A 20,176-nucleotide genomic window follows, 5' to 3' on the forward strand; every position below is an offset into this window, starting at 1 on the left:
GAAGAAGCTAGAGGAAGAAAAACAAAGGCTGACAAAGGGCGCATACTCAAGTTTTTTCTCAAAACTACCTCAAAATTCTAGTTCTAATCTTGATCGAGAGCTTTGCTTCCAAAAACTCTAGGAGAGCCTCACAATTTGCTTAAGTAAGTTAATTCAATCATTTTGCTACATTAGTATTATTTTGTTTATTTTATAACAATTAATCAATCATCGTCGTATCATGGTTTTTGGATATATAAAATGATAAGTTTATATTATAGAAAGTGGACCCAATTCTTTTGTTTCGCAGGAGGCTCAATTTTTTTTTTTTTTTTTATCATTCTCAGGGACTGCATTGAGTAATATGTTTATTGTGTTGAGTAGAAGAAGAAATATGAGTAAAAGAATTGGTAAAAAATTGACAGAAAATTGGTTAATTTTTGTTATATATAATTAGTTTTTTTATGTTAAATGGTAAAAAAACAGCTACATTAATATTTTAATTTTAAAAAAATTAAAATTCATAATTTAAATAAAAGCATTAAATGAATTAAAAAAACATTACATTAATTAAAAAATACCAAATTGAAAAACAAAAACTAGTCTTCGTCGCCTTCATCGTCATTCGCATCTAGGTACGGAAAATCTAGAGATGCAAGGTCTTCCACAAGATCAAATCGTAGTAAAAAATGCGTATTTTCGTCTCGAATCTCCCTAAGGGCATCTTCGTTAAATGTTAAATGCTGGCTCAACCGGTTGATCCCTAATGTGTACCAGGGATATCGCTCTTCCCTCGTCCTTTAAAATCATCTTGTGCAATATCATGCACGCATACACAATTCCCCTAATCTTCCCTACAGTCGTTGACCTTAACGGCCTCCTGAGTGTACCCCGTTTTCCCTTTAGTGCACCAAAAGAACGCTCCACATCTTTTCTTGCAGACTCTTGCACCTTTGTTAACCTTTTTTTTTCTTTTGGGTCGGTCGGATAACGAAATACATTCACGAACGTCGACCAAGCAGGGTAGATCTCATCGGTAAGATAGTAACCACGTTTGTAAAATTGATCATTTACGTAGAATGAACTATTAGGCGCAGTCCCATTCCTCACATAGTCAAATATTGGAGATTGATGAAGAACGTTAACATCGTTGTTCGATCCTAGGGGACCACAAAATGCAAGCCAATACCACAAGTCTTGGGATGCATCCGCTTCAAGCATCACAGTTGGGTATTGGTGATCGCCCCTCATATTGGCCATGCAACTTCGTAGGGCACATTCTCGAAACAAAATGTGTACAATCAATGTTTCCAAGCATACCAGGAAAATGATGTTTCTCACCGTGAACCTCGTAAAAACGCACAACATCATGGCTTATCGGTCTGGATAAGAACTCGTCTCCATATATATTGATTATTGCGTTACAAAAGTATTGCAGACATTCACACGAAACCTGTTCAGACATACATAAATACTCATCGTACTCGTCAGGAGGATTACCTGTGGTGAGCTGTTTAATTGCAGAAGTGAACTTTTGTAACGCCGTAAAACGTTTTTTGTTTCTGGCGTCATATCCCTCTTGAAACTATACGTACTTTTCTTCAAAATCACATACAATTCTCAAAAATAAATGTCTCGACATACGAAACCTTTGTTTAAAAATTACCTCATTGAACTTGGGATCGTTGACGAAATAATCTTTAAGTAACGTTTCTTGACCTATTTCACGAGCTCTTACCACATATCTTCTACGAGAGGTTGCTGTATCTTGCTCCGCGATTCGCATTATCATATCTGACATTAATTGTAAGTTACTATCCTACGAGATTACATCCTTGATGTCATTGTCTTGTGGAATGATAACTCCAAAATTGTCGAGTTCGTCACCCATGGATTGTTTTAAAAAGGGTTATTGGATTTTAAAAATTCTAAGTTTCACCTTATGACCGATAATAATCCCAACTTTAAAAATGTTGGAAATTTAGTGAAAATGAGTTTTTCACTAAATATTTTGGACATCAATAATATTTATATCTGTGTTGTATAAATAATTATTTATGAGTTTGTTTTCAAACTATGTCCCAATAGAGCTTACATGAATGAGATATCGAAGCTTGAAGTTGTATGTTTAGAACAAACAAAAATGAGAAAAATGGATTGAGATTTGTCACCTTGTCCCATAGGTGGGATGACAAAACATAAAGTGGTTTATAAGGAGGAGCACTCCTTGTATATTGTTTTCTTAAAGGCAAAAACTAGTGGGATCCTAAAGGGTGCGGCGCACCTTTCCTCGCACGTATGCGCGCATGATGTTGGCTACAGGCTCAACGTGGTGCACTTTGAACTTTGCACACCGCCATTGTATTTTTGCCCATGAGCGCGTGGTCAGATACATGGCGGGTCCGCTTATGGCGCACCCTTGGGTGGCGTAGGCGGATGCCATGACATGTCGAAGCGGCGCGAGCTCCTTAGGCGCATGGCGCACGTCATTGGCTAGGGCGGAGAGTGCAGGTGGCGCACGAGTATGGATGACGCATGACCAGGTGGCGTCCTGGTATGCGCAGTAGCATCCGTGTGGCGCGCGACTCCATATGGCGTGGCATGAGATCCTTGAAGCGTGGCGCGCGAACTGGCGGATCAGTTCTAGCGCATGCGCAGGTTTGCAACAGTAATAGAATAGCTGGGTGGACCTAGTCAAACTAGTTGTCTCAAACCGTTTAATGCGTGTCATGATGAATATGACCGTGTTTTGACTAACCACTTAAGTCAATTTAGTTAGAGATTAAAGTCATATTCATTATCTTCTTTATTACAAGATTAATGTTATAGTTATGACAAGATTAATGTCTATTTTTATTACTAGTTATAGTGAGATTAAAACTATGGGTGTATATATATGAACTTGATGGTTCATACTAGACACACAAGAAAATAGGCATTCTCTTTAGTCTCGATGTTTCATTGAGAGGAGTACTCTCAAATTTACACAACTTCATCTTGTTCCAAATTTTATAAACACCAAATTATGCTCGGTGCAATCTTGGGCGTGAGTGTCATCTCCGGCAGTACAACTACTGCTTTGGTTGTTGTATCCTGGAAACAGACCGTCTGAAAGGAGGCGCAGAATCTGTTTTAAGGGCTCGTGTCAAACACGATCCTCAACCAAAACTGTCAACTACAGTTTGTTCATTCTTGCAGCGGAGGTTCGTACAAGACGGTGCTGTTGAAGTTCTTCCAAAGACGCTGGCATGAATCAAGACTGGTACAATTATATTGTATTTTATATTCGTTTTATTTTTGTAATATATTTTATAAAAAGTGAACAAAATTCCTACAATCTTAAAACAGACTTTCGTGAAGATTGTTGCTATAATCTTAAATTCCTTCTCTACGAGGATTTAGGTTCACGAAAGTTAAAATTTTAATTGAGATTTTGCTAAAATCTTATAAATTGTTTGGGAAATATTTATTTAGTACAATGAGTTGGATTAATTTTGATGATTGGAGTACAATCTTTAAACCAAATACCGTGTTATAAAACCGTACAATTTGATTCATGTTTTAGAATGGGTTTTGTTCGTGTTTAGAGAACACGAATTATATACAAAAAATTAATATGTATTTCGAATGGTTGGAATACTAATTTTTCTAATGAGCGAATTAGAAATTGGTAATTTTTGTAAACCCATATAATGTGTATGAACGATGGAAATTCTCTAAGGAGAATGTTAGATGTAATTTGGTAAAATAATACTGGTTTTAAATGTCTTGAAACATATATATTTTCTAATGAGTGTATTAGAAAGTAATTATTTTGTAAAATTACAAGTTTTCAAAACATTTATGTATTCTAACAAGCGTGTTAGAATTAATTATTTTGTATAATAATAACTTTTAAAACATCTATATGTTCTAACGAGCGTGTTAGGAACAATGTTTTAAAGACGGTTGGATGTTCTAACGAGCGTGTTAGAAACAATAGTTTAATATGTTTAGATTTTCTAACGAGCGTGTTAGAAAAGATTATTTTATCCAAATAATTACCAACAAGCGTGTTAGAAACAATTATTTTGGATAATAAGAAATCTTGAAACGGTTTCGTCTAAACTTTTGAATTTCTAACAAGCAAGTTAGAAACGGTTTTTTACATAAATGTCAAAACGGTTTCGTATTTGTTTATTTCTAACGAGCGTATTAGAAATAGTTTATACTTTTTTATATAAACTTCAAAACAAATTCTGTAATCGTTTAGTTCTAACGAGCGTGTTAGAAACCTTTTAACGATTTGCAATCGTTAATTTCTAACGAGCGGGTTAGAACGACGTTAACTGTGATAAACTATTTAACATGATTTGTATTCGTTTTATATATTTTCTAACGAGCGTGTTAGAAAAGGTTTGTGTTTATTTCTAACGAGCGTGTTAGAAAACGTTCATTTAAATAGACCAAAAGTGAATATATATATATATATAATATTCATTTTATTTCTAACGAGCGCGCTAGAAACAGTTTACTTTATAAAAACTGAATATTTTGAATGTTTGTTAAACTTTCAGATTCAAATTAGCATATTAGAATTGATTATCATACAAACCACTCATTTTAACGATTGGTAATCGTTATTATCTAACAGCGGTTAGAAATGGTTTGAATATGATAAACCAATTATTAAAACGATGTGTATTCGTTTTATTTTCAAACGAGCGATTTTGAAAGTGTTTTGTTTAATAAACTATTATAAGGTTTATTGTCTTGATTTGTAATCAAAACATAAATATATAGTTTAATATTGAAACACTTGAAAAAACGAGAAATGTTTTGAACATATAAAACATGCCTTTGCGAATTATAAGTGATTCGATACTTCCACGAGAAGTATAACGTCTTGAACCATATGATAGTCTCAGAAAGACTATTTAGTGGAAAACAACTCGATGTTGTTATAGATATAATAAGTTGCTCAACTACTTGTGAGTAGTTAATTGTAAACAACTTTATATTTGGACAACTTGTGATTATTCAAGTTTAAAGTTTATTGAGGGAGTACCTCAAAACATCACACGAAACGATATAATTGAGTTTATTTCGATCGAAAGTGTTGAAGATAATAACACTTTGGGATTTGATGTTTAGATATCATTGGTGTATCCGTTATTATGTATGTTCACCTTTATTTTATTTAGAATGGTGGACTTCCGTTTGGGTTTATTTTACATAAACAAATGGATTAAAATATAATAAAAGATAAATATTTATTTTTGGACTACTAATAATTTGTCAAAAGGATACAAATTTTGATACAAAGTGTAAAAAGTAATTTACACAATCACAACGAGCGGGTTGTGATCATGACTTATGTAATAAGTCATAAATCAAACATCAAACGTATAAGGACTTCGTGAGAAACGTGGTGAATGGTTTGAGATGAAATGCACGAAAACGAGACATGTCATCTAATGTTGAGAGCATCAACATGGAAATGCATATGTAAGTTTTCGAAGAATATAACATATGAAAGAAATATTTGTTATTATTGTAAATGATTTAAATAAATTTAGCAAATTTATTAAGGGAAATTTACAATAGTGATGGACTTATAGATGTTTCTACCACCATCAATGTTGTTTAAACTATGTGGAGAGTTGGTCCTCAATTTGGGAGAGTATCCTAATACATGGTTTAAACGAAACAACAATGTAAATGTACATATCACTATAGGCATATGTGAATGCCTTGTTGAGAGTCAATCTAATTGACTATATCTCAAGACTCGAGTGATTTTATACAAAGATCTTTCATCAAAGTGACTTGGATTAAGACTTATGTTTAAGTCCTTAGGAATTAAATGGTGAAGCCTTGGAGATAAAAAGGCAAACGAGTTATGATCCTAATGGGTGGAGTTAACTATGGTTTTGAGACCTTCCTAAAACCGATGATTTTGGAATGGTGAAATAAAGTTTCATTATTGTGTCTAAACTAAGAAACGAATGTTCGAAGGAGATAGTGCGTTATCTCTTAACGCTGTGAAGAATCGGAATGATGCATTTTCCGTTCACATGCTAGAGTATTGTGGTCTAAAGCATGCTAGACTAATACTTGTTAATTTAAATGCTCGACGGAGATTAAATTAACTTTAAACATTCAAAATATGTGATGACATAATAACGAATTTTGTGCTAAAATAAAACTATAAATAACTTCATTTTAGTCCAAAGGGATAACTTGGGAGGACCGAATAAATATCATTGATAATGATTCTATCTGGTTTCATATGTGAAGAACTCATATAGCTCAGAAGCTCTTATGAGCAATAGTAATCTGAGTAGAATAATATAATTGGATGATTGCATTGACAAAAAGATATGGATATTTTTATCCTAGCATGCGGGTCTAAAAAGTATTCAAGAGTAATATTACTCAAACTTAATTAAAATGCAAGCAATGTGGGGGGAGAAACCATTTAAGAGACAAACCCTTGAGGGTATGTAGAAATGGTAGTTGATAAGTTTTCTCAAACCCGAAAAGAAAGGGAGAACCTTTCATCACCCCCATTAGGATGCTATCCAATTACACTTAAATGTGGGGGTGACTTGCATTTGAATGTGGAAGGTTTGGCAATAAGGATTTTAGCAATCCTAATATATATTGCAAACACATGACCAAGTGGAGTACACAATGGTTATATGGAGTCAATTGAGTAGATTGGACTCGAATGTCAATTGGTTAGATTCAAAATCTAGTAAGACGTCAATTATGACATACCAAAGGCATGATGGAAACGTGTCTAGCCATGAATTGGGTTTCATGTCATTCTAAAGACAAGGTACATAACTAGATCCAGGTTGAGATCACGAGTTATAAGTCTTACGAATCAACTAAAAGGCAAAATTGACTAGTAGGTCAAGAACACGTTAGGACAACTGATCTAAACTGAAAATTATTGTTGTTGACTTAACGAAGTCAAAGATAATTTTGGATCCAACAACCAGCGAGTTGATAACAGATCAAGTTGTGGGATTAGATTAAAGCCATGGAAAAGGGACATGAGGGAAACCTAACCTATTTGACTAGAGATCCCAAGATCTAGGTTCAATAGGACAACTTAATCATGAACCGAATGGTAGTCACTGTGGGGGCAAAGCTAATATATATGTTTATATATGAGCTAGTATATATATTTATATATCCCCTAAACTATAAAAGGGTGTTTAAATACATCCTAGTCCATTCCTATAATATTCAGTGACATTGTTATGAGGTTAAGCATAATATGTGGTTTAATGATTTGTGTAAATCATAGTAAACCATAATGCTTTTAATAATTTAAAGGGAAATCACCTATGTTGGAGAGAAGCGTGGTCACTTCGAATGGAATTAGGGCATAATTCCTAGAGCTCCCGCAGAACCAGGAAAGTGCTCCATAACCATTATTGGAGACAAAAAATGAGGAGATGGCCTGGCTAGGGAAAGTATTGTGTAAATGTATATTGTCGTTTACACAAATGGGGGGTGGTTCAAGGACATCACGTCTACAAAACCCTAGTAGGCTAAGTATGCTTCATAAAGGAAGGTTCAGAGGCTACACCTACCTATCCTGTAATACTCGACTATTGAGTTTTCATCAGGAATTTTGTGTTTTTAATCGATCTCTATTCATGTGGGGGATTGCTGGAAATTTAGTGAAAGTGAGGTTTTCACTAAATATTTTGGACATCAATAATATTTATATATGTGTTGTATAAATAATTATTTATGGGTTTGTGTTCAAACTATGTCCAAATAGAGCTAAGATGAATGAGATATCGAAGCCTGAAGTTGTATGTTTTGAACAAATAAAAATGGATTGAGATTTGTCACCTTGTCCCATAGGTGGGATGACAAATCTTAAAGTGGTTTATAAGGAGGAGCACTCCTTGTATTATGTTTTCTTAAACGCAAAAACTAATGGGATCCTAAAAGGTTCAGCGCACCTTTCCTCGCACGTATGCGCGCATGACGTGGGCTACAAGCCTAATGTGGTGCACTTTGAACCTTTCACACCGCCATTGTATTTTTGCCCATGAACGCGTGGTCAGATACATGGCGGATCCGCTTATGGCGCACCCTTGGGTGGCGTAGGCGGATGCCATGACATGTCGATGCGACGCGAGCTCCTTAGGCGCATGGCGCACGTCATTGGCTAAGGCGGAGAGTGCAGGTGGCACACGAGTATGGATGGCGTATGACCAGGTGGTGTCCTGGTATGCGCAGTGGCTTCCGTGTGGCGCGCGACTCCATATGGCGTGGCATGATATCCTTGAAGCGTGGCGCGCGGACTGGTGGATCAGTTCTAGCGCGCGCATGTTTGCAACAATAATAGAAGAGCTGGTTGGACCTAGTGAAACTAGTTGTCTCAAACCGTTTAATGCGTGTCATGATGAATATGACCGTTTTTTGACTAACCACTTAAGTCCATTTAATTAGAGATTAAAGTCATATTCATTATCTTGTTTATTACAAATTAATGTTATAGTTATGACAAGATTAATGTCTATTTTTATTACTAGTTTTAATGAGATTAAAACTATGGGTGTATATATATGAACTTGATGGTTCATACTAGACACACAAGAAAATAGGCATTCTCTTTAGTCTCGATATTTCATTGAGAGGAGTGATCGGATTGTTGCGCTCCGGTCAAAGATAAGATTTATAAGCCCAAATTAGCCTTAACTATGTGTTAGTGGTAGTAAGGGGTCGAACCACGAAGAGTATGTGGTTTGTGTGTGGATTCGATTGAATTATAACAAATGTCACTATTTATGAAGCTTGCTAGAATGATTTTGTGTTTTCGTTTAATTGAGAGATATGATTTTAAACTAAATGAATTGATGAGAATGATTAACAACTACTGATTAACAATTGCAAGAAAAATGGTTACTAGAACAATAATAATAAAAAGGAATCACGCCCGGTTCCGGTAATTGTTAACCTATGGTTTCTACAAGTTTTAGATTCAACTTAAATGCATTTGATTAGCGGATTTAGTGTACCGTGACTTAGGTGCTAATAACTATCAACGTCCCGAAGAACGAACAAGAATACACTTTTTAATCAACACAAGTAAATCCTAACCACGACAATGCACAATTACATATCACCATTTCGCAAAGTCATAACTTTTAACATCGTTCGACAATTTATGAATTCGTAACAAATGTAATACTATTATCAAAGGTTTCAAAAATCAAACACAAATTGTCACTAAGTTGAAACAAGAACAAATCGAAACCCTAAAATTAACAACTACCTACGTCGGAGTGAAACCGAGATGATTAGCCGCTCATGGTTGATGAAGCTTGATCACCAGAAGTTTGGAACATGAATGAATTCATCTTGAAGCTTGATGGATGAAGGAATGATGGATGATTAAGGGTTGTGTATGATGATGGTAAGAATGATGGTGAATTGGATGAACTAGGGTTTTGATGATGGGTTGTAGGATGGATGATGATTCAAGGTTCATGATGATGAATCCGGGTTGTGGAGATTGAAGATAGATGGATTAGAGATGGAATGATAGTGTGTATTGGCTCCAAGATTATTATTCAAACTCTAGGGAAGTGTAACCCCCGTCTTCAATGCCTCCTAGCCAATGAAAATCGAGTTTCATACCTCAAATCACAAAGAATCGCGTTTCAAGAATCAGTTACCCGTCACCGACGGGCTGTCAAAACTGTGAAATCGGCCGGCGGGCTAATTAACTGGATATGCATGCTCTTGGCCGACGAGAGTTTCTAGTGGGCGTCGCCGACGGCTTGGGACCCGTCGGCGACGGGCTCTCCAGCATGCTTTCCTGATTTCTTCGTTTTGTGCTTCCGTTTGATCCGTAATGCGTTCCGGTGCTCCGGTTTTCGACCCGGTGACTCGTAAAGCTCCCAAAAAGCTCCTTAAACTTCGTTAAACCTGCGTAAACACAAATCTTATTAAAAGTAGGCTATTCAAGATTGAAACTTATGTAAAAACACAAAGTTACGCAATAACGAACACCGGTTTTCAACCACGTATCACACCCCCACACTTGTCTTTTGCTTGCCCTCAAGCAAATCTGTTTTTCACTTTCACGTGGGTCGAACAACGAATACACATCCCATTCCCGAGATAAAGGCTAAGGTCTATTGTCATACAAAAGTTCACATTCTTTACAATTTCCACATATTTACCGGTAAAGTGAATAATCACATATTATAATGGTTATCCAAGATTAACCCGCCCGTAAAACTAACAAGTCATGCATATCCCTCACAATGTTCTCTCCACTCGGCTTATAATTTGGCTAATGTGTATAATGTATTAGCACTTCAGTCAATTAATTGCTCAAAACCGGTTAGAACACGTACCCGCATAGGCTTGCAACTCAATCATTCTCCACCACCGATCACGAATACTAAGCACAAGTCAAAAGGTCTTTGAAAGGTTGTAACGGGGCTAGGCTAAGGGTAGGGAATAGGATATTTTAAAGTGGCTAAGGTGATGAAAATTCGATCTTTATTACAACGCAACTATCCTAAACTCAAGTAAGCTTTAAACATCAACTCCAAGGCAATGATTTTCGTCTTTTATTCAATAACTAGAAACACATATTTTTGGATTTTTCTCAATGGTTTTTCATTCTTTTTCGCAACATTTTCTGATTTTTTTTAACAACTATACAACTTAAACTCCTATAATCGAATTTTCATCACACGGGTTTAAAAAGAAAAGGTTTATGTTTATGGGCTAAATGGGTTGTCAAACGAACGGTTTAGGCTCAAAGTTGGCTACTAGGGGATAATTTTTGGGTAAGGATATAAAAATGGTGTAAAAGGAAAATGTTTGCCTAATGCCTTAATCATTCTCGTGCTTGTATTGGGTCTATGGTCTCGAACGTATCAAAAGTTGCAAGTTCTACAATACGCGACTAATGGTCCACTCAAATAAAGAAACATGTAAATGCAAATCTATGATATACAAGTGGCTCAAACCTCACGTATAAGGGTATGATATGTGATATGCATGATGTACTAGTTTCTTAGGCGGATTATTCCCAAATAACCACCCGCTAAATACCCATCATGCTATTAATTTGAACTTGACCATGACAAAAGACCAAATGGGTTGTGCCATCCCTCGTTGACTTGGTTACTTGTGCTTTTAAGATCGCTTTTGAAACAAGAAATTTTTGAAAAATTTTTGAAATTTTTCCCCCATCCCCACACTTGAGGTAAACATTGTCCCCATTGTGTAGTGTTTAAATGAACGGGTCAAAATCGAAAATTTTTACTACTCCCCCATCCCCACACTTGAGGTCAACATTGTCCTCAATGTGCAAGAACTAGAGTTTTAAAACGCACAAGGGATGTGACACGGCTAACCTCCCAAAATTTCACCCCGGAAATAAAATACAAAATACAATCCACTTATTCCTAACTAAGAATCAAAGTAAAAAGAAGCACATGCACCTAATTTTTGTCGCTTGATACTCATATCTCCTTTGTCTCTTCATAAAAACGGTTGTCCCGCGAACATATTGTACCTACAAATTCTAACCCTTGTGTAGAAGCATGCTTCTCACAACCATCAAAATTTGTTAGTTACCTAGTTCTACCCTTTTTATGAAACACATTACCAAGCCATGCGTTATTTCACTTTGATTTATGTGGAAAATAATTTACAACAACAACAAGCCTAACTCACTTTCGTAGGAATCACGGTTGCATTTAGCGTATGCAACAAGCCCTTTTAAACCCCCCAATAGCTTGGGAGGACGAGTAGGTCTCGTGAGGGTTATATAGGGAACACACCCACAACGTTTATTTAACTAGGCAGAAATTAAATAAAACCGACAAAGAAATAAAAAAAACAAAGTATACAACAACAACAACACAAAACATACCATACCTCTGCCGCTGATATCGCTCGTTTGGATCAACTGGCGGGTTCGGCTGGTATTGATAACCAGTGAGGGCCTCAAACATCTCCCTATAGTTATCGAGGGGACTCTGCTCCCCTTGAGGCGGCGGTTGGTACGGAATCGGGATAAAACTAGACCCTACCGCTTCGGGCCAATGAGGAGTCGGGTCGGATGGGCCTTGTGGGTGGGAAGGTCGGGGTAATTTGTCCATCCCGAGTGCTCGACATATGGGAGGCTGGCTTGATAGTCTCTTTGATGTCGCTCCTGATCGTGGAGCACCTTGGCATTATTAACAGCCATTTGTTGAGAGACATACAAGGCACTCCAACCGCGTCGGTTCAATTCTCTTTCTTCATTTTGACGCGTTGCCTCTGCTTCTTCCCACGCCCGTCTTCGGGCTGCCTCATCCTCTTGCATCTTCAATTCGCCAACTGTTCCATGGGTGACCTCTGCATTGCTTGGAACAGTTGTTGCTCCTCCACAAACTTATTCATTCTCTCCCGATGGGCTTCTTGAGCTGCCCAATACTCCTGCATTGAGGGTCCCTGGGACTCCTCCCAAGCTTCCCTCCTTCGGTTATACTCCCGGCCTTCACCTATAAACGCAGAGACATTGTCATATATCTCTTGCTGTCCCTGATCAAAATTTTTGTAGGAGGGCACCCGTCTCATGGTCACAAACCTCGCCACATCTGCATTAATTTCTCTATGCGGCCTCATGTATCTTTGTCCGGATCTTTGTGGACCAGAAGGTGCAGCTTCCTCCTCTTCATCACCCATTTCTTCATCTTCTTCCGATTCTGGTGGTGCCCCTGAAGTAAGAAACTCATACTTGTTACCCAACCTTTGATTATTTTCGCACTTTTGCACTTGTTTAAGAGATTATCTTAGTTATTGTAGTAGGCCCCTCTTTTGAAGGCGACGTTACCCTCAACCCAGTAGTTTGAGTCAGCAAGGATACAATCCTAAAGGGTTGGATTATTTGAAGATAATGAATTAAGTTATTAATGCAAATTATGGTAGGCCCCGCTTTTGGCGGTGACGTTACCCTCGGCTAAGTAGTCTGAGTCAGCAGGGATACAGTCCTAAATAGCCGGGTTATAGTATTAATAGTAGTTAACTTATGAGGGGGTCAAAGAGTTTGGATCCCCGCCATCCAATACCTATGGGCATTGAAGGAGATCCTACTAAATTTGACCCAGGTCCCTTGCAGGACCTCTAAACGCTGAACAAGGGCAAGACCCTTACCAAACCGTTCCCTTAACCCCCGACCAGGTAGCCAACATACCTCCATATAGACCGTGGAGATATGAATGGTGAAAATCTTTTATTTTATATAGACAGTAAAATAATGCCAAGACACCACGGACAAACGATAAGGAAAGATCACCTTCAACATAAGCAACTAGTTATTAAAGTCATTAATACAAAACCAAATAAAAAGTGCAAAAGATTAAAAATAAAAAGTATTATACTAAACACTTGTCTTCACCAAGTGATGTAAGAGACTTAGGCAAACATGGCCTTGATTGTCAAGAACTCTTACTATCAATCTTGGATCCCGAGACGACTCACACACTCTACGATGGACAATGGATGATGGTGGTGGATGATGGTGTTATGGTGGTGGTGGGTGGTGGATGAAGTGTGAGAGAGGTGGTGTGCCAAGGGATGAGTTGAAATGAAGCCAAGCACTCCTATTTATAGGCTGAACAGAAGCCTGGGCACGGCCCCGTGTCCGCTGGACACGGCCCCGTGCCCGTCTGACACTCTCTCTCTTCATTAATTGTAATTCGCAATTACAATAAATGCACCTGCAGCACTCTGACCACGCCCCCGTGTCCGCTGGGCACGGCCCCGTGGTGGGCAATAGAAGCTTCTACCACTTTGTCTTTTGTGCCAGGGCTGACCATCCTGGACACTGCCCCGTGCTCGCTGAGCACGGCCCCGTGTTGAGCTGGACACGCCCCGTGTCCGCTGGACACAGCCCCGTGTTCATCTGGGCACAGCCCCATGCTCAGCTGGGCACAGCCCCATGCTCAGCTTTCTTCTTGTTTTTGCTTTGGGAGATGCTGTCGAGGAGTCGGGCATGCCACGTTTCTTCCTTTTCTTTGTATTTATGTTGGATTTAGCTGCATTTTTGCTTCTTTTGTTCATTTAAGCTCTTTTAACCCTGAAAATACAAAAGGAAGACAAAAGCACACTTTTTCCAACATTAGTACTTAAAAAGGGTTAGTTTTATGCCTCATTTGATGTAATTTATATGTTGCATTTTACTCACATCAAATACCTCCACACTTGAATCTTTGCTTGTCCTCAAGCAAAACTCTTTAATATGTGGCTTACACTCCCAAATGGAATGGGTAGAAGAGAAGGTTTTGGGCTTGTCTTGAGTGTCGGGAATCCAAGATCTTTATTGGGTTTTATTTTTATACTATTTACAATCCTATTCGTTATGATTTATTTAGAACGTTTCATAAGATAAATTACTTATTTGGGCATAGCATGCCTTTTTAAAATTCCATTTATATACAAGTTCACATACCTCACGGGAGACATCACTCACACTCGGCTGAAGGTGTATTTTTTTAGTGAATCACTCGAGAGCGGCATGGAACTTATTTCTACCATAAGCTTGCCAAGCAATCAATCCTCCTCCTTTTTAACTTTATACCTTTGTAAATATCAAGAGGACTTTTTGGGTGAAGGGTTAGGCTTGGGCTAAAGGTGGGTGGTTGGGTTAGTGGTTAGTAAAAGGGCGAAAAGCGTAAAAAGCGTCGGTTTTCGTAAGACTTTTTTTTTGACTTTTTATTTTAATGAAGCAATTTTTCAAACAAAGTTCTTTTTTATAACCTTGTTAGTTTATTTCTTTTGGCTTCATTATTATCATCATTTTTCTCTCTTTTTTTTTTTTTTTTTGATAAGGAAGTCATAAGAAAAACCGCGCTTTGTTACTAAAATAAAGGGTTTAAAATGAAAAAGGGGTTTTGGTGGGAAAAAAGGGTGTTTGTTTTGGGTTAAGAAATGAAAAGGTATAGGCTCAAAGGGGTTAACTAGGGGGATTTTGGGTAGGTGGTATAAAAAAAAAAGAAAAATAATGGTGTAGAAATAAAAAGGGGTTAGTCCTAATGCCTCCATCATTTACTTACTCGGGTTTAAGTTGGTAAGGACCGGGAATGTATCGTCATGGCAAGTTCTAGAGTCGTAAGAAACCAAGCGGCTATTCACACAAGAAACGAAAAATGAGCATTTACTTTAAAGATATGTATTTGTATGCTCAATAAAGGCTCAAAACTCACTTTTGTGGGAATGGGTTTTTAATGTGATCAAGTATATATAATCAAATTTTAATTAGACTTGTCATGCCTTTTCATAATTTTCTTATGTTGGTTGTTTTTATCACGACGCTATCGGTTGTAAATTTGTAAAAATATAACCTTTTTAGAACTTGTTATTCCCAAATTAAACCAAGACAATTAAAAAAAACGAAAAAAAAAATTTTGAAAAAAATTTGGGGTGATTAGCGGTTCCAATAGAGTTTTGTGTAAGGCTTGTTATTAGGACTTGCAAAATTCAAGGTTTTAGCACCCCCCCACACTTAAATTACACATTGTCCTCAATGTGTCCCAAATAAGTTTTTTCGGTTTATTACAATATGTAAAAGTGGGTTAAAAACAAGATTTTATGGTACTGGGCAGCTGAACACGGGGTGGTGTTGGCTGAGCACGGCCCAGTGTCCAGACTGCCAGTACCAAAAGTAAACAGAAGGCTGGGCACGGGGGCGTGTTCAGTGAGCACGGCCCCGTGTCCAGGTACCTGAATTGGGCATTTCTGCAGATTTTTGGGCACGGGGGCGTGTTGGGTTGAGCACGACCCCGTGCTGAACTTGCTGTAATGAAGAAAAATTGTCGAGAGGCTCTGTTTTTGTACATGGGGTGTTGGTTCAAGCTTCCCTTAGTATCCTTCACCATCCCGAGTGTGTTTTATTCCTGCAAATTAAAACTAAACTAGAAAGCATAAAAGTTAAACTAATCTAAAACTAAGGATAGTTCCGCGGAATGCCTCCGTGGTGCGCCACGTTTATAAGGGTCCTTGGCTAGACCCACCTTATCAGGTGGTTCTAGCTCATCTTCAATTAGGGGATCGCCATTGCCAAATGAATATTTCATTGAACGCTCAAGATCTATGCTCCTTTTGAATACCCCTAACTGAAGAGGTAGATTGTTGAACTTCCGGTTTTTCAAAGCTTCATGAGTTTTTACAAAAGGTCGTCCCAACACTAGAGGAGCGTCATCGAGGATGACAAAGTCGGTTGGGATTACCATTTGATTTGTTTGAACCAAGACATCCTCCACTACACCGATTGATTTTATTACTTTCCGATCGGATAGAAAAATGGGTATTTGAAGTGGAGCAAAATCACTAATACTTAACTTTTCAAAAATGTAGTTAGGCATTATGTTAACACAAAGATCTTTATCAATGGTGATATTACTAATAAATGAGTTTTGAAAGAAACATGGAACCGGTGTAATGTTAATTTCAAAAGGATCTTCTTTTATTAGCGAGGTTTGATCATTAGTTAACTTAACACTTACCATTTCTTTGATTTTAGCACTAGTGTTTTGTTGGGATTGAACCCTAACAGAGGAACAGATAATGTAAAGCCAAAACCGGATCCCATCAGTGGACTCCTAATAAGCAGCAGTTTACTCTAATCTCTCCCCTTGACAGTGGTTATCTAACAGCTGATAAATGTTAAGTGCTGCTCAAATACAACAACTAATAAACCAAACTCTGATGATTACCTAACAACTGCTGAAGACAAACTCTGTTGCTCTATCTACTGCTGTTTCCTAAGTGCTGCTGAAGATTCAAGCACTGCCCTCTCAAAGACTGATCACCTTTGAAGAAAGCACTGAAGACTCAACATCTGTGCTAAGGCTACAACAGTGGAACGTGAAGCAGTAGTTTTCCTTATGTTTTGTATGTTAGTGAATATCAGATGTTACATAACAGTAGTTTGTATAGGACAGTATTTGTAGTTTGTTAGGTCGTTAGATGTCACTATCATGGTGACGTCAGCTGAAGTATATCAGTAGTTTGGTTCGCCTATAAGTATGACAGTACTCTGTACTGTTACACTTGATCGTTTTGAGTGAGTTCTTCTCCTCAATTCATCCTTTCATCTTGTGCAACCAACGCTGGTGTATCAGGCTGAGGGGGAGTTTAGATTGTAAGCTTTTACTGTAATCATTTGCTTTGTATTTCAATCATTTGACTCAATGAAAAGCAATTGTTTATCAATCTATACTTTCCGTTGTTTGTGTTTACTTTGTTTGCAACTCATTTCCGCTGCACTTATTAGATTTATGCAAACAAACACGAATCATGACAGCCTCAGATCCTAACAATTGGTATCAGAGCCTGGACAGTCAAATTCGATCTAACAATCAATTTGACATAACAGTTCAGCTCAAAATTCATTGATACTAAGGTTGATTGTATTCAGTTGAAAAACAGAGAAACGAGAAATCATGTTCAAAATGATGAATCTAATACTCTGTAAAACAACCAAGATGTCATATGACACACAAACTTCATATAACAAGTGATATCATGCATAGAACACCTATAGTGCTCAGATCTGAAAATATGTCTGATAACTATGGTATAATCTATTTAGTTTACAAATTGATTTCAATTGTTTCTATGAAGGTTGTGATGTTTTTATCTTGACTGCTTCTAAAGTGTTTGCCTCATGTTAACAAAAATCTATGTTCGAATGATAACATTAGTGTTTTTGTTAGCATAAAAAGAGGGAAATTAAAACTTTAGCTATTTAGATCTTATGTATTGAAAAACAGGTTGAGGTTTCTCTAAAAGGACCAAAATCAACTATGTTAAGAATACATTAAGAAAACCAGCAGTTAAAATATCCAGATCATGAGTAATGTGGAATTTGGCATAAGCAAGTGCAAAAATGTCCAAATCTCTCAAAACGTTGCTGAAAATGATTTCGGATTGAGTATTCTTTCCTTGAAAACCTTCTAGTAAAAAGTTTCAATACTTTTCTATGGAAAGGGCAAAAAGGGAAAGAAGAAAAATTACAAAAACTCAAAAGTGTGTTTATCTCAAAACTTTTGAATTCAAAAGAAAATAGTATAAACCCAAAACACTTAAGAGTCCACCGGTTAATCCTACAAAAGGAAAACCAAAAATAGATCTGCATTTTTGGTCAAACATTTGTCATCAATCATCCATGCACAATCATTGTTTCAGGGAAGTTCAGGTAACAAAAGTATCTCCAGATAAAGAGGAATAGGCCAAATTTTTCAGAAATTATTCACATGGTAATAAGGTTCACAAAGAACTTTCAAAACCCCTGTGAACTGGCTCCTCATGGTAACAATCAACTGACAAGGAAATGGTACCAAACAGTGGTTACAGGACTTTGGTTCAAACCACTGACCATTGTCCTAAGCTTGAGAATGAAGTGATTTTGACCTTATTCAAAGTTATTTTAACTCTTGAGACACACCAGATCTAATTGACTTTATTTTCAGAAAACTTTTACTCTTTTTTTTTATTAAGTTTTCTCAGAATAAAACAGGATATATTATTCTTTATTTTTTTTTGAATGATATATTTTGTACTCTTACTTGTTTTTGATAGCAAAAGTTCAAACACCTGTCAGGATGTAGACCCTTATTTTTTTTGGTGATACTTTCCTTGAAAATAGATCAAAAGGAAATGGTGCAAGTGTCAAGGTCATGTCAAACTCAAGTTTGTTTTAACACTGATCAAAGATTGGTTGCTAACAGACCTTAAAATACTTGGATGCTCATGTTCTAATGACACAAAATGAGTAGCCATAGTAAAAAGGTTTCCATCATATGGGGTACTAAACCACTGTCAGGAATCTATAAAAGTGTTCAAAACTTGAAATAGATAAACATGTGGTAACACCTTGAATGCTGAAACAAGTAAATTTGTTGCATTAAAAATCCCTGTAAACCCTGCTGTTATGATTAATTCTGATAAACTTGCATTTAAAATGTGTTTGTCAAGTATTTGGCTCTGCAGGTGACCCACATTCATCATCAACAGATCTTGGACATGATACCAAAATCGTTTCCATCATCAGAGCAGCAGATGTACAAAACAACTGTTAAAGCTCATCCACTGATGTACAAATAGTGTTTGATCTAAGTTGCTTTCTAATTCTCTACCACTACTTCACCAAACCATTGTTGATAAATATTCATCAAAAGTGGATAAAAAAAAATCTTCAGTGTGCCAAACCCCTCCTTCAAATCCTTTCACATCCATTTTAAGCTACTGCTGGATCATCAAAGTCACCAGCAGTGGTTAGCTCAGATGATTCACATCTGCAGCTCCACCTGTTAAAACATCAATCCTTCTTAAAACTCAACCATTTCACCATTCTCTTGGCAACATCAATGAAAAGGATTCTTTTAAAAAGGCTATCCTAAAACATGTGTCTTCTTGCTGACTCTCTACCACTCCATCAACAAGTCAAAGTGCAATAAAGCATTGAAAAACAGAAAGTTGGGTAGTTGTCTCCTAAGAAGAGCTTCAGCAGTTCAGTGACAACAAGCTTGAAAAACTTGTGCCACAGCCAAAGGATGAGAATCCTTAGGCAAATAGTGGGTCCTCAAAGAACATTGCATATGCTAGGAGCATGTTTGTCAAGATTTATCGTACTCAAACAAGTACAGACACCAAGAGTGTGAAAAGACTACATCAGGGGGATATCAATTCCTAGGCAATAAGCTTAGTATTTTGACTGTACACATGCAGCAGATGTTTCCACAACACTGATTGAAGAATATTATGATGCTGTTGTTGTTGCTGAAAAGTCCAACTGTTTGTAACGTCAAAATATGTTATTGGATTTTGATATAAATTGCTCAAAAGACTTCTTTTATGCAGGGATGTCAAGTAGCTGAAATATATCATCAAAAATCCAGTATCTCATTCATCCATCATCACTGGACATCAGACACCACTGTGTGGGGGATTGCTATGAAGAAGGTTTGATTTCTTTGCATCATGTCCATCCTAAAGATCAGTTGGCAAATGTACAAACCTAAGAATTTGATACATCTACCTTTGAAAACTTCATCTCTAGGATTGGAATGCTAAACATGGATCAAAGCAAGCATTCTTGTGTTTCATGTGTAAATCGCATCAAAATGTTTTCAGAAAATCAAAATAAAACCTTAAAAATAGTTTAAAATTG

General features: G+C 37.1%; 1 protein-coding gene across 1 annotated transcript; it reads right to left on the reverse strand.

Moving 5' to 3' along the window:
- Positions 1-708: 708 nt before the first annotated feature.
- On the reverse strand, positions 709-1,230 carry LOC110901786. The gene has a single exon (XM_022148569.1). It carries the CDS (start codon positions 1,228-1,230, stop codon positions 709-711), a length of 522 nt encoding a protein of 173 aa, XP_022004261.1.
- Positions 1,231-20,176: the final 18,946 nt, after the last annotated feature.

Source organism: Helianthus annuus, chromosome 13 (genome assembly GCF_002127325.2).
Source record: "Helianthus annuus cultivar XRQ/B chromosome 13, HanXRQr2.0-SUNRISE, whole genome shotgun sequence".
Classification (NCBI taxonomy): Eukaryota; Viridiplantae; Streptophyta; class Magnoliopsida; order Asterales; family Asteraceae; genus Helianthus; species Helianthus annuus.

What these genes read in the sequence shown, in the direction of transcription:
- LOC110901786 (XM_022148569.1), bottom strand. Translation starts at nt 1,230, where the DNA reads ATGAGGGGCGATCACCAATACCCAACTGTGATGCTTGAAGCGGATGCA.